Source organism: Pinus tabuliformis, chromosome Q (genome assembly GCF_031772625.1).
Source record: "Pinus tabuliformis cultivar Carrire ecotype Pingquan chromosome Q, CPIR1, whole genome shotgun sequence".
NCBI classification, from domain to species: Eukaryota; Viridiplantae; Streptophyta; class Pinopsida; order Pinales; family Pinaceae; genus Pinus; species Pinus tabuliformis.
Genome location: NC_142296.1, coordinates 646,851,251 through 646,865,462, shown reverse-complemented (window position 1 = coordinate 646,865,462; position 14,212 = coordinate 646,851,251). Strand labels below are relative to the sequence as shown.

Sequence of the window (14,212 nt, the reverse complement as noted above, 5' to 3'; positions counted from 1 at the left end):
TTCTTCTAGGAAAAAGTGATAACCCCTCAAGAGATGCTTCTTGCTTAGAATGATATATTTATCATGCAAGCTAGGAATGATGACTTTTGTGGGCCTAGTTCTCTTACCGTTAAACTTACCGATCCTCCATGCTTGGCATATTTTTCCTTGCCATAACAACTTTCCTTTCAAGAAGTCTCTTGCAAGGTCAAGAGTGCATTCATTTTTCCCATAGTCTTTCACCCCTTTAATAATTATGTTTGCTGCCCTATTTTGTCTTTCCTTGCCTTCTCTATCTTGCATGTTGTCAACTTGAATGTTTGTTTCTCCTTCCTTATTAGTAGAATTGTTAATAACTTGAGCCCAAGTTTTGGAAAATTTGGTGGAATCTCCTTTCCTTTCTTCTCTTGCTTTCTCTTCATGGTTGTCTATTTGGGCAATCATTTTCCCTTTATCCTGGGATTATTTCACATTCACCACCTTTGTACTTTCTACTATAGATTTCTTTATGTTTTTCACATCATCCTTCATGCATTGCCATTCTGTCTTCCCTATCAGGAGAGCTTCTTGTAGCAATGCCAATTGTTCTTTTAAAACTTTATTGCTTTCTGCTAAAGCCTTGTTCTCAACTGTTATTATATGAATTTTATGATCTCTTTCCTACTCTTTAGCTTCTAAAATCTCCAACCTTTGTTTTGCATTTAACAATTCTTTCACATAAAGATTAGAGGACCAGGTGAGAGGTGTGGATGTGGGACTATATAAGGCAGAATCATCAATGAATTTTCCTCTGGACTTCTTGTTGCCACGTGCTTGTAGAGGGTACTTGTTTGAGTGCTTCTTGCAAAGGGCTCGAGTACTTTCCTTTTTAGACCACTTTTTCCTTGTCTGCTCCCATTTTAGACGGATTTGTCTTCGTTTTAAAATGCCCCGATATTGTTTGGCATTGATGCAAACCCACTTCCCAGCTTTGGCGGATGAGGCAATTTTCACTTGTCCTAAATCATTTGTCTCCGTAAGTTCTAAAATTTCTTGTCCCATTGTCATGTTTGAATGCATTTACCGTCTAACCTGTTTCAAGAAAGATGCATGTCTATAAAATGCAAAGATTACTTCGCACTACTCCCCACTATTTAGGTTATCACTGCTCCTTGCTCGCTACTCGAGACTTCTGCTACATAAAAGCTCCCCGCTCTCACATTGCTCACTGTTCACTGCTCGATGCTCTCACTACTGACCACACTGTTCACAGTGATGTCCATGCTGCTCGCTGCTCGTCAACAGAAAACTTCAAAGATAAAAGAAGTAGCCAATTGGGTGGCCCAGAGCTCGACACCCATCCTTCTTAACCCTCGCTCCTCAATGATCCCAGCTTTGTTAAGGCACAACACTATTCAATTTCTATGAATGACTTGTTTCCAGTTTTCGAAACTAGGACCCCGCTCCAAAAATGAGACCTCGCTCCAAATCTGAGATGCAGTGGGAAACATCCACAGAGATGAGAAGCAAACCATAAACTGTTGTCAAAAACCAACTTCCGTAAAAAACTGGTCTAAGACGGATTTAGAATTACCAGCGTGCTAAATTGAATTCGTGCTATTTCGCATTGGAAAGGAAGAAAGCATGGCCACTGCAATTGTCTTTGCCATTTCAATCTCAGCCCCACGTATATCCCAAATCTTCGTAAACCCTGCTTTGCTCTCATAAACCAAGACTGGGAATGTCCATAACCTCAGAAATGTCCATGTAACTTAAGATGGTTGATATGTCAGGTTCTAGATTTGCAGTGACAGACACATGAACAAAATTGAAGTTTATTAAAACGCCTGACATCATCCAGCCATGAGGATTTTGAGGGGGATGACTACGCTGAATGAGGTTCTAGATAGATGAGACATGCAACTTATCTCAACGAGGCTTACATGGGCTTAATGGTTAAGAACATGCGTTTCCTCCTAATAGATCACAAGTTCAAATCCATAGTCGAGTAGAGTCTAGACACATTTCTAAACTTTAGTAGTCAAATCCCATACACCAATTTAATGTCTTACACATTTATAGACTTTAGTAGTCAAATCTTATACACCAATTTAATTTCTTACTTCACAGTAACTTCAAATTAAGTTATTATTATTATAATAATATATATATATTTTTAAATAAAATCTAATAATTATTATAAAAAATACTATAATATTACTAATAATAAAATATCATTAATATCATTAATAATATTTTGTTATTTAAATATTTTTTCCTAATAACCAAATTATTTAATAAGTAATATCAAAATTAATGTGAACATCAACCTCAAAGCTATTACAATAACGCTTGAAAACACCCCCACATAACAATCATTCTTCATAAGCTATTACCATAACGTTGGAAAGCAACAAAGTTAATCCTAAGCTATTAGGATAACGCTAGAAAGCACCCATGATCACTGCAACATAACAATCATTCCTCCTAAGATAATTTTTTAACCACTAATCAAGGAAAAAAAGATTAATTTATTATTATAATTTTAATTCAGAGTTCTTTCACGTCGGTGGAAGGTCCCCGCTTACGAGCACCACCATCTTTTGAACACGCATTCATGTATAAATAGAGATGATCACAATAGAGATTAAAAACAAACACATGCGGTGAACAGATCCTCGCGGGGCATCGGTAATTCTCCAGAGACTGCTTCGATACAAATATTCATACTGCAGACCACTCCTTCCATCTTCCTTTATCGATCGAGATTTATAATCAAAATTGCTCTGCTTTTTACTTTAAACGGTGCGCAAAGCAGAATCTCTTTTATCCTCTTACTTTATAATTATCCGCCGAACTGTACGATTTTTGGTTTGGTTGTATTATTCGGATTTGATATTTGGTGTTTGTATGAAGCAGATTTGGTGTAATATGGAATCAAAGCAAGGGAGGGTTTTTCTTGGTGGGATACCATGGGAGACAACAGAGGAGCGACTGAAGGATTATTTTATGACATTTGGTGATTTAGTGGAAGTGGTGATCATGAAGGATAAGTTCACAGGCAGGTCACGAGGGTTTGGCTTTCTTGTTTTTGCAGATCCAACTGTGGCAGAAAGACTTCTCTTGGATTCCAAGCACAACATCGATGGCCGAATAGTAAGTTTCTTTTCTTAACCTCTTCTTCTTTTCTCATGACTTGAAGATTTATGAGCAGCATGTTATAACTAGTTCATGTTTCTGTCTTCTTCTGCAAATATTTAGGTGGAAGTTAGAAAAGCAATTTCCAGAGATGAGCAGAATAACATAAATAGGAGTAGGGATATTACACATGGTTATAGTGGCCAAAATCAAAGTAGGACAAAGAAGATATTTGTGGGTGGCCTACCACCCACTGTTACTGAGAATGACTTGAGGGAATATTTTAACCAGTTTGGTACAATCACCCATGCAGTTGTGATGTATGATCCCGTAACTCAATCATCTCGAGGGTTTGGCTTCATCACATTTGACTCAGAAGATACTGTAGATATTGTTGTGCAAACACCCTTTTATGAGCTCAATGGGAAGATGGTTGAAGTCAAACGATCAGTGCCCAAGGAACTTTCTACTGGCCATGGTCGTTTTCCTGTAGGTAGAGGAGGGAATTTTAGTTTCAGCAATGCGCGTGGCTTCAATTCTACTCCAATTCCTTCAGCGGGCCATTTTCCTCCAATGAACACTGGTTATAGTGCTGCAGTGGGAGAAACAGGTAGCTATTCTTCATATGGACCTGCTGGGTATAATGTTTCCAGTTATGGAACTGCTGCAGGATATGGACCTGCCATTACTGGTAATGGCTATGGTAACACTAGTTTTGTAAACAATATTTCTAGCTACGGAGGTCCTGTTGCCTACGGAGTAGACACTGCAGGGAATGGAGGATTATATGGCAATGGTGCTACAGCTACTCCAGGTTCAAGTATGTGGGGTGCTCCAGCCATGCCTTATGGAAACACAGGTAGCTTTGTTGGATACGAAGACACAGGGAGTAGGGGCATTAATCCCTATGGAGCAGCTCAAGTTGACAATGGGCAGTCAAATGGCAACAATGCTGGTTATGCAGCACAGAACAATGTGTTTGAAATGGGAGTCCCACCATATGGCTCAGCAAGTGTGGGATATGGAGATGCATAGAGGGACACATGTCGCAGCTCTAGTAATGGAGACTCCTCTAAGAGAACGAGATCAACAACTAGAAAGATTGTGGGAGTTGTGTCAGGCTTATAGCATATCAAGGAGCCGCGTACTAGATTATCTGGTTAATCAACAGTAATCACTGAGAATTTGATCATGATAATACAAAAATATATTTATCTATTTTTTCTGTTAAAAATATTTTAAACATAGTTTTAACGAGGAGTTTTTATTATTTTTACTTGACCTATTTTACTACATGAATTGTATTTCAATTACAATTTTAATGAACATTTATGTTTATAAAGTTGATTACTGTTAAAAATTGTAAATATTTACATTGTAATAAGTGTTTTTTAATGGCAAATATAATTCCTTATATCTCTGATGTTAAGGATCAAAAAGTATATTGGAATAAATCACTCATTGTAATTCTAAATCTCTTCTATTAAAACATGAGGCTATAACATCACACATATTGGGGTTTCACTCAACGAACCTCTGACATAGCATGTGGGTTAATGACATACTAAACAATACCTTTAATTTGACCACATTGGAAAATACATCTAATTGTACTCCAAAGAAACATTTGGAGCTTTTTGCATATAATTTTTTTTCCTCCAATAGTTTGAGCACCCTGTCAACACGTTCAACATGATCCTTCCAAGACTTGCTAGTAGATTAATATATCATCAAAAAATAATAACACAAATTTTCTAAGGAAGGGTTTGAAAATGGAATTCATCAAACCTTGAAATGTAGAAGGTGCATTGGTGAGGCTAAAAGGCATGACCAAAAATTCATAATGACCCTCATGAGTTCTAAATGTTGTTTTCAGAATGTCTTTAGTCTTCATTATGATTTGATGATATCCTAAACAAAGATCCAACTTGGTGAAGTAAATTGATCCATGCAATTGATCTAATAATTCATCAATGACAGGGATGGGAAATTTATCTTTAATAGTGAGTTTGTTGAGCTCCCTATAATCCGGACACATGCGCCATGATCCATCGTTCTTGTGCACCAATACTACTAGAGCAGAGAAAGAACTTTGACTAGGTTGAATTATACCAGCATCTAACATTTCTGCAACCATACGTTCAATTTCACTCTTTTTCAATTTCAATTTCCGTTAGAGCTGATTATCTTTCTCGGTTTCCCTGCAATACCCCTTAATTCAACTTCTTTTCTTTACGCACAAAATTTCATGAAAAGTTCTTGAAAATTAAAAGCTATTGTACCTGGACGATTGTAGCCATTAGACTCCTAGTACAACATCAACACCATCCATTGGAATGGAAAGCATTGGGCTATTCAATACATATTCTCCCATGGATAGCTTGATATTATGGCACTTTTTAGAGCAATTTATGATTCCTCCACTTGCAACCATCAATTGACACTTTGGTGCTAGATATAGGAATCAATTCAATTCTTTGGTTATCTTACAATGAATAAAATTATGGGTACTGCTTAAATCAATCAACACTATTACATTTTTCTTCTTGATATGTCCTATCTTGATAGTTTGAGGAGTGGTAATTCCAGCCAATGCATTACAAGATATGGTTGGATTCATTTATTCTTTCTCCAGAGTTTTTTCCTGTTGTATATCCTCTTCTTTTGACATTTCTTGTTCATTTTCTTCCTCCTCTTCACAATCTATGTAGAATAATTTATTCTTAGCACTCTTATGACCTTCAGTGTATTTGTTATCACAACTATAACAAATCCCTTTTGCTATTTTTTCTTCCAATTGTTGTGGTGTCAGCCTTGTAGGTTGTGGAAGGCTAGGGGAAACAACACTTTTATCTTTATAGTTGTGAGTGGTGGGCTTCCTGGTTTTCATAATTTTGCTTTCCATTTTTCTTGCCAGCCTGAATGCCTTCTCCAATGAATCATGTTCTCAAAGGAAAATCTGATGTTGGATGTTACCCTTTAAAGTCCCTATGAACACATCAATCTTATGCTCATTTGGAATATCTTTTACCCTTATGTTCAATTTTTGAAAGTCCTCAATGTGCTTCATCATTGAACCCTTTTGTTTGAGATTTATCAATTGGTTAAAAAAGGCGTTGCTTTTTGTATCCTCATAATGTGCTATCATTTATTCCATAAAACTTGCCCAAGTGACGATTTGTTTATGAGAGCAAAGCCATCGATACCATACAAACTGATTTCGTTCCAAATATAAAGTTGCAATACGTACCTTTTATGTGTTTTGCACATTATGGAGATAGAAAAATAACTCCATTTGTAGTATCCATGTTCTGGGATCCTTGCCATCAAACTTCCTCATATCGATTTTTGGAACATGGTGGGTTTTCAATCCAATATTAGAGTCTATGAAATCATGATTAAAATTTCTTTTGTTTTCATCATGAGTTTCCTTTACTACCCTTTCACCATTAGTGACCATTTCTTGTAGCAATTTATTCAAATTTATCTTCAATTCTTCCATCTTATTGTCCATGCCATTCATCTTAGCTTCCGCGCCATCCATCTTAGCTTCCATCTTAACTTGCATTCCATTCATATTAGCTTCCACGCCATTCATCTTGGCTTCATTTACCTTTAATGAGAGTGAAATTTATTGTACTTGGTCTTGTAATTTTGATAAATCATGTTGCATTTCTTCCTCTTCTTCACAAGTCATGCTAGAGCTTTCAGGTTGCTTACTAGGTGTTTCCATTTTCTTTTTTCGGGGAATTAATTAATGCTAATAATTCTTCACTATTCCCTTTGAATTTCTTCAAACTAATCTTTCAAACCAATCTTATGCAAAATTTAAAAAAAACTACACACCTTTTTTTCACTTTGTAAGAGCTCGATATTAAATCTGTTGTATCTCTGTAACTGCGGAACTCGGTTATCTAAAATCTCGTTCTGCAGTAGCCTTTTGAGTCCTCTTTCTAACCCTGCAAGTATGATAAATATTGGATTCTCCAAGGAAGAGATATGCCAAATCTCCCACGGTGACCTGATTATAAAATAGTTTAGTAGAGCAAACTTGTACGATGTGCCACGTGTCACTGTTTCAAATTTAGTACCTAAAACTGATATACAGAAAACTACAAGCCATCATGTTTCTGAAAATTCTTACGAAATTTCAATCAGATGCTCAAAACAAAAGTTATGATGCTTTTCCGCAGGTCACCTGTTTGGAATGTAATTCGGGAGTTTGCAAAAACCCTAACGTCCTCAGATCATATCTCCACAAATATAGTGAGACAAGCATTGAAATTCGGACCCAAAGTACTCAGCATTTGTGAAACAAAAAAAGAATGAAGATATAAGTTGCTACAAAATATTGATGATGCAAGTGTGATTCCGATAATAAAACCATTCCCACATCTACACACAAATTTTTGGGGAGATGAGGAGATGGAATACATCTCAGACAACCATTTACAAGTACTACATGTATAATTTGAATCAAAAAATTATCCAGGAATGTTGGGTCACATGCCAAGCATGCCCATGTATTAAATTCCACATGTAAAAATAACACATGCATAGTAATTATTCATAACAGATACTTCCTCACACTATGTGCTATTTCTGTCATATTTAGAAACTTCTTGAAGGACATCAATTTCAATCATTGCTACCTCTTGGTACATTTTTAAGCCACAAATGATTTTGATAGCTACAAGATCCTTTGATTTTTGGTCCCAATGCTCCAAAACTTTCCCAAACATACCTACAAATATTGGCCATACTCCCATCAAAACAAAATTCATCGGATACATGATACATAACAAGAAAAATCCAACACATAATGTTTCCTAGATCCTTATCTTGCCCCATTTTACTGATTATTTTATTTGCAGAGCATAGAGGAGAAGACATATGAGCATAATATTGCAATGCTATAAGCATTTACAAAATATAATGTCTCTCTTCCTTTTGCATAGAACTACTACCCAAAAAAATATGAAAATTATATATAATGTATATTACACGATATAAAAGAATAAAAATTATTTCAAACTTATTGATATCAATATTAATACATAGATCAAGCATAACATTAAAATATAAAGATAAAGATGAAGATGAATGTTTAGTGCGTTGCATTTGCTTTTTCCTATAGGGATGGGAATTCATGGAATGAATGGAGGAGGTCAACTGAAAGGAATGAAGGACACAAAGCAAGTAATCATCAGTATCATCCAAGTCAAATGTTGCTCAAACACTCATACATACGTGACAAAATTTGCAATTATGACTAAAACTCTAACTCTAGGAATGATCCATCGTCTGGCAGAATAATTAGTTGAGAAGTTGTAAATATGATCGAAACCCTAAACCAAACTTGATTGTTTGAGATTCTAATTGGTGGAGAAATTCTAAATATGGCGAGAAAAATTAGACCAAACTTGACTATTTTAAATTCCTAATAGGGGATTTCCAAATTGTGTTAGAATCAACCTTTCGACCATTGCACGCTGAGAATTTGGCAGGATACTGTCATACCAGGTAACTCCACATTGAGCGAGAGAAAAACACTGATTGATTTATTCATTAGCTAGTACTTTATTTATACAAATACAAAACGGATCAGTTCATCTTCTAGATGACTGTCCGGCTTCACCTCATCCGTTTCGGATTAGGTGTCAACATTCCCCCCCTTAATCTGAAGGGATGTTGGTGAGTCCAAGCATCATTCTGAATCTTTCAAGCTTTTCTCTTCCAAGCGCTTTGGTGAAGATGTCTGCAATTTGCTCCTTTGTGGAACAATGACGGAGATGGATTGTTTTGGCCTCAACATGATGTCGGATCAGATGATATTTAGTATTGACGTGCTTAGTACGATCATGGAACTTTGGGTTCTTGGCCAACTTTATTGCAGATGTGTTATCAATCATGAGTGGAGTTGATTGTATTTGTTTTACCTGCAAATCTTCAAGAATTTTCCTGAGCCACACAATTTCTTTCGTTGCTTCAGCTGCTGCCACGTATTCTGCTTCTGTTGTGGAATCTGCTGGTACTGATTGTTTGCGTGATCTCCAGGAGACAGCTCCTGATCCAAGACTCATAGCATATCCTGAAGTAGATACCCCAGTTTCTTTGTCTCCATCGAAGTCTGAATCAGAGTATCCAATCAAGTTGAAGTCGTCCACCTGTGTATACTTGATTCCAAGGTCTTGAGTTCCCTTCAAGTACCTTAGGACTCTTTTTGCAGCAGACCAATGTCCCTCACAAGGCCTTTGCATAAACCTGGAGAGGATTCCAACAGCAAATGAAATGTTTGGTCTGGTAGTAGTGAGGTAGATGAGACTTCCTACAAGCTGTCTATACTTAGTTGCATCCTCAAATTCCTTTCCTTCAGTAGATGTGAGCTTCAAGTTTTGTTCCATTGGAGTAGAAAGGGGATTGCACTCTGTCATGCCAAATCTGTATAACAAATCTCCAATGTATTTCTTTTGAGAAAGAAATATGGACTTTGGTTGTTGGGTTATTTCAATGCCAAGATAGTAATGAACATAGCCCAAATCAGTCATTTCAAAAAAATTTCCTAATTCTTTCTTTATGGATGCAATATAGCTTTCATTGTTCCCTGTCATTAAAAGATCATCTACATATACCACAAGATATACAACTGTTTTGCCAACTTTCTTGACAAATAAAGTTGCATCATCAAGATCAAAATGATTGAAGTTGAGTTTCAGAAGATGCTCAGTTAGTTTTTCATACCAGGCTCGTGGTGCTTGTTTGAGGCCATACAAGGATTTCACAAGTTTGCATACTTTGTGTTCATGTCCTTTCACAGCAAATCCTTCAGGCTGGGACATAAAAACATTCTCTTTTAGATCTCCATTCAAGAATGCAGTTTTTACATCCATTTGATGGACTTTCCAACCGTTCTGAGCAGCTAGTGCAAAGAGTGTTCGGATGGTGGCCCATTTTGCTGTGGGAGCAAAAGTTTCCTCATAATCGACCCCTTCCTTCTGTGCAAAACCTTTTGCCACAAGCCTAGCTTTGTGCTTGTCAAGTGAGCCATCAGCTTTGTACTTGTTCTTGTAGACCCACTTGCAGCCAATTGGTTTGGTTCCAAATGGAGGATCAACCAGCTTCCAAGTGCCATTCTTTATGAGGGCATCATACTCCTTCTGCATCGCTTCTTTCCATTCATCATGAGAAGCAGCTTCTTTGGAGGAAGTTGGTTCAAAATCTGTAGACAAGTTCAATTCACAATCATAAGTAACATCCATATCAACAGGTGAATTAGAGTTATCTACATCACCTCCATCTTGTCGGTTTGAATTTCGGGTTCCTGTTTTTCCAATTTCATCAGGATGAACAATTTCAAGTGTCTTTGTCAGCCACTTTGGGGGACCTTTCTGAGATGGTCCAGGCTGTTCTGTTGATTGAGTTGGGTCTGAATCAAGATTGAGTCTCCCAATTCTATCAATTACATCACTTAAAGCATCATCCGTTGTTGGAGTGTCATGCAGGGGAGATTGTTCTTCAGAAGAAGATTCCACATGTTGATCTAGTATAGGAATCCCCCCTTCAAGATGTGGAATCTGATTATCAAACTCTTGAAATGATTTTGGTTTTGTGAATCTATCCAAGCGATCAAGTTGTCGCTCAACAACACTGTCAGATTTGGATGATTCAAGAAAAATAACATCTCTAGATAAAACAAACTTTTTATTTACTTCATCATAAAGGCGGTATGCTTTAGATGTGTTTGAATACCCCAGGAAGATACACTTACGACTTCTAGCACCAAGTTTGTTTCTATGTACCTTTGGTATTAAAGCATAACAGGTGGTACCAAATATCCTGAGATGTTTTACCGAAGGAACATGTCCATACCACAATTCATAAGGAGTCTTGTTTCTTATAGCACTAGATGGACATCTATTCTTTATATATGCAGCACATAGAACAACATCAGCCCAAAACATTGTCTTTACATTTTTGAAGAAAAGCATGGATCGTACCATATTCAAAATTGTTCTGTTCATTCTTTCAGCTACACCATTCTATTGAGGATTATAAGGCACAGTTGTTTGATGTTTAATCCCATGTTGGCGAAGATAGTGTTCAAATACATTTGATGTATATTCTTTTCCATTATCAGTGCGAATAGACCCAATATGAGATTGTGCATCATTTTCAATCCATTTATGAAAATTCTTGAATGTTTGAAAAGCATCAGATTTGTTCTTCAATAAGTAAACCCAACACATTCTGGTGTAATCATCAATAAGTGTCATGATATATTTATTTCCATTTGCAGAAGAAACAGGCATTGGACCACATAAATCTGAATGAATAAGTTCAAGCTTCCTATGTGCTCTTGAATGTGAATCATGAAAAGACTGTTTGTTGTGCTTTCCTAGAATGCAAGCATCACATTGTTTATGTTTTCTAGGAATTGTAGGCAAACCAGCAACACCATTTTTCTTCAACAAGCGGAGACTATCATAGTTTAAATGTCCAAATCTAGCATGCGATAATAAACTTGATGGAAGTGCACCTTCTTCATGAAGAGAAATATATGAGAAATGTTGTGCATGAGCAGAGGTTCCTTGCAGTTTAAGGATTCTTTCTTCTTCTATACCCCTCATGACAAGTGAGTGGTCAGATGCCTTTCTTACCTCAAGCTTGCCATCAAACATGTGAATGGAGTGACCTTGCTGGCGGATGTGAACCAGGGACAACAAGTTTCTCTTCGGCTGTGGGAGATATAGAACATGATCCAGAAGAAAGTCTGGAAGACCAGGCAGTTTAAGCCTGATTGTGCCAAGCCCTGATGGCTTTATTTTTGACTGATCTGCAAAGTATACTGCTCCATCAACATTGTTAGTGAAATCTTCAAAGAAATCTCTCCTATGAGTCATATGACAGGTTGCTCCTGAATCAAGCAACCAGTCATTTTTCGAAGAAGCAAGTGAAGCATTAAACAAATCTTCATTTACTCCAATATTACATTGTGCCTCAATATAGTGTGCAGATTCAGGTGCTTTACCTTTGTCTGAGTCATCAGTTTTACCTTTCTGCTGATTTCTTCTCTACTCAACTTTGTCCCATGGTAGCTTGCATGTAGAAGCATCATGTGATCCATTTCGTTTGCAGCGAATGCAATGCAGATCTGCCTTTTCTGCTTGAGAATGTCTGCCCCCCCTGCCTCTGAAGTATCTTCCTCTTCCTCTTCGTCCACCTCTTCCTCTTGCAGAATCTTGAGCAGGATGCTTTTCTTTGTGAGCAAGGCAAACAGTCTCTTCAGAAGATTCAGGGACTGTTTTCTTTCCAAAGGCTTTCTCTCTTTCAGCAAACTTTTTCACAAGAGAGTCAAAGGTTATATCTTTAAGGTTTCCATTTGCTTGTAAAGACTCAAGATAATTGGAGTAGGTAGGATAGAGTGCTTTGAGAAAGGCAATAAGAGAGATATCCAACTCAACCTTAGTGGATTTTATATCATGCATTATAGACTTTATTTCAGATGCAAGAGCAAGAGGATCATTATTTTTCAGTTCAAGAGTGAAGAGTTTAATCATGAGCTGAACAACTTCAAGTGCAGAATGTGTATCATAGAGTTCTTTCAGCTTTTGTAAAGCTTCAAAGGCAGTGGAATAGCAGGAAATATGACGACTTACTTCCTCATTGACAGATGCTGCGATCAATGCAAAGGCTTTGCTGTTCTTGTTTTCCCAAATGGCGAGTTCTTTGTCTGATGTGGGCTGCACAGGGTCTCTGTCTTCTTCTCCGACACACACACCTTTCCACAGCTCATTGTAGATAAGGGTGTGTTTTACCATCCGGGACCATTCAGAATAGTTCTCCTTGCCAGTGAGAACTATTCTGACCATAGAAATGATTGAATGCATTCTGTAAAAATATTTCTGCTAAAAAAAAAACTTCTGTTGATAAAAGACTTCTGCTGAAAAAAAATCTTATGCCACAGCCTTATGCACTAACATTTGCATCAGCATATCAGCATTTCTTATATAAAAAATCTCATGGATCACTTCAATATATATCATGCAATACTATAGATGCTTTGATATAAAAAACTCTCACTGATATAAACACACACTGTGACTGCTTTGAAAACTGCTTCCTATTCAATACTCAAAACTGCCATAATTTGAAAAATTAACAGCACAACTTTATGCCAAAACCGTCATTAAAATCATCTCTTGGCATTCACAGATTACATAGCGACTTCAATCAAGAGAACCATGCCTTGAGAAAAAAAAGAAAAGTTCTCAAAAGGCCACAAATATGCATTCTGCACTAAGACCGCCAATTTAAGAAAGCTGATTGGAGATTCAATTAAAAACTAAAATTGCTTGACCGGTTTTTCTAGATTCATCAGTTGTTAGCAAACTTTGAATGAATCGAACACTATTTTCTGCGAATCTGGTATAAATCTGTTTGCTTCGACACGGTTTATTAGCAAAAAAAAGGAGCACGGTTTATCTCTTCCAGCGTCTAAAACTATACCATGTCCTACCATGTCATACTTAAACTATTCAAACTGCTTTCCAAAACAGCGTCCAAATGACTCATTCAAGCAGCGAATTCAAAAAAAACTTATGAAAACAGCGCATTGAAGTGGCTGTATGCTGGTCAAATCAAGGCATATACATACGTTTTATTTGAGCAAACGACAATACCAAATCAGCGATGACACTGTAATTTATTTGAAGCAGTTTTGGTCTCAGAAAGGTCAAGCCCCTTCCCTTGCTTTAGTGCCCGCCATCAAAACGTATGAAAAATTGAGCGTGCCCGGGCGTGGTTCTCGGATTGGACGGCGGCTCTTCGTCGACTTTATGTGTTTGTATAGAAACACCAATTTCTGACCAGCTTTGCGATTCTCCTATGGTTCTCGGCCGAGCTGTAGCCGGTTGTTCTAACCATAACAGTATCAGAGAAACAGTAATTCATGCCTAGAGAGGCAGTAAAAAAACGCTCAGGCAACGCTGTATACCACGCGCAGAGAGGGGCAGCATTGAATACTATTCACTGTCACTATGTCAGCGTACTCAAGAACAACGGATGCACAGATGCGTTGTCAGGTCAGAGGGGCAGCGAATTCAGGTCAGAGGGGCAG

The 14,212-nt window shown here is 37.3% G+C and overlaps 1 protein-coding gene across 1 annotated transcript; it reads left to right on the top strand.

Moving 5' to 3' along the window:
* Positions 1-2,889: 2,889 nt before the first annotated feature.
* On the top strand, positions 2,890-4,131 carry LOC149221158 (heterogeneous nuclear ribonucleoprotein 1-like). Its single transcript, XM_089383661.1, has 2 exons — positions 2,890-3,114; positions 3,220-4,131. The coding sequence occupies exons 1-2, from the start codon at positions 2,890-2,892 to the stop codon at positions 4,129-4,131; spliced, it is 1,137 nt and encodes a 378-aa protein (XP_089239787.1).
* The last annotated feature ends 10,081 nt before the right edge of the window (positions 4,132-14,212 follow it).

What these genes read in the sequence shown, in the direction of transcription:
- LOC149221158 (XM_089383661.1), top strand. Translation starts at nt 2,890, where the DNA reads ATGGAATCAAAGCAAGGGAGGGTTTTTCTTGGTGGGATACCATGGGAG. An exon ending in ACAACATCGATGGCCGAATA is followed by an intron (nt 3,115 to 3,219) that starts GTAAGTTTCTTT and finishes GCAAATATTTAG; the next exon opens with GTGGAAGTTAGAAAAGCAAT.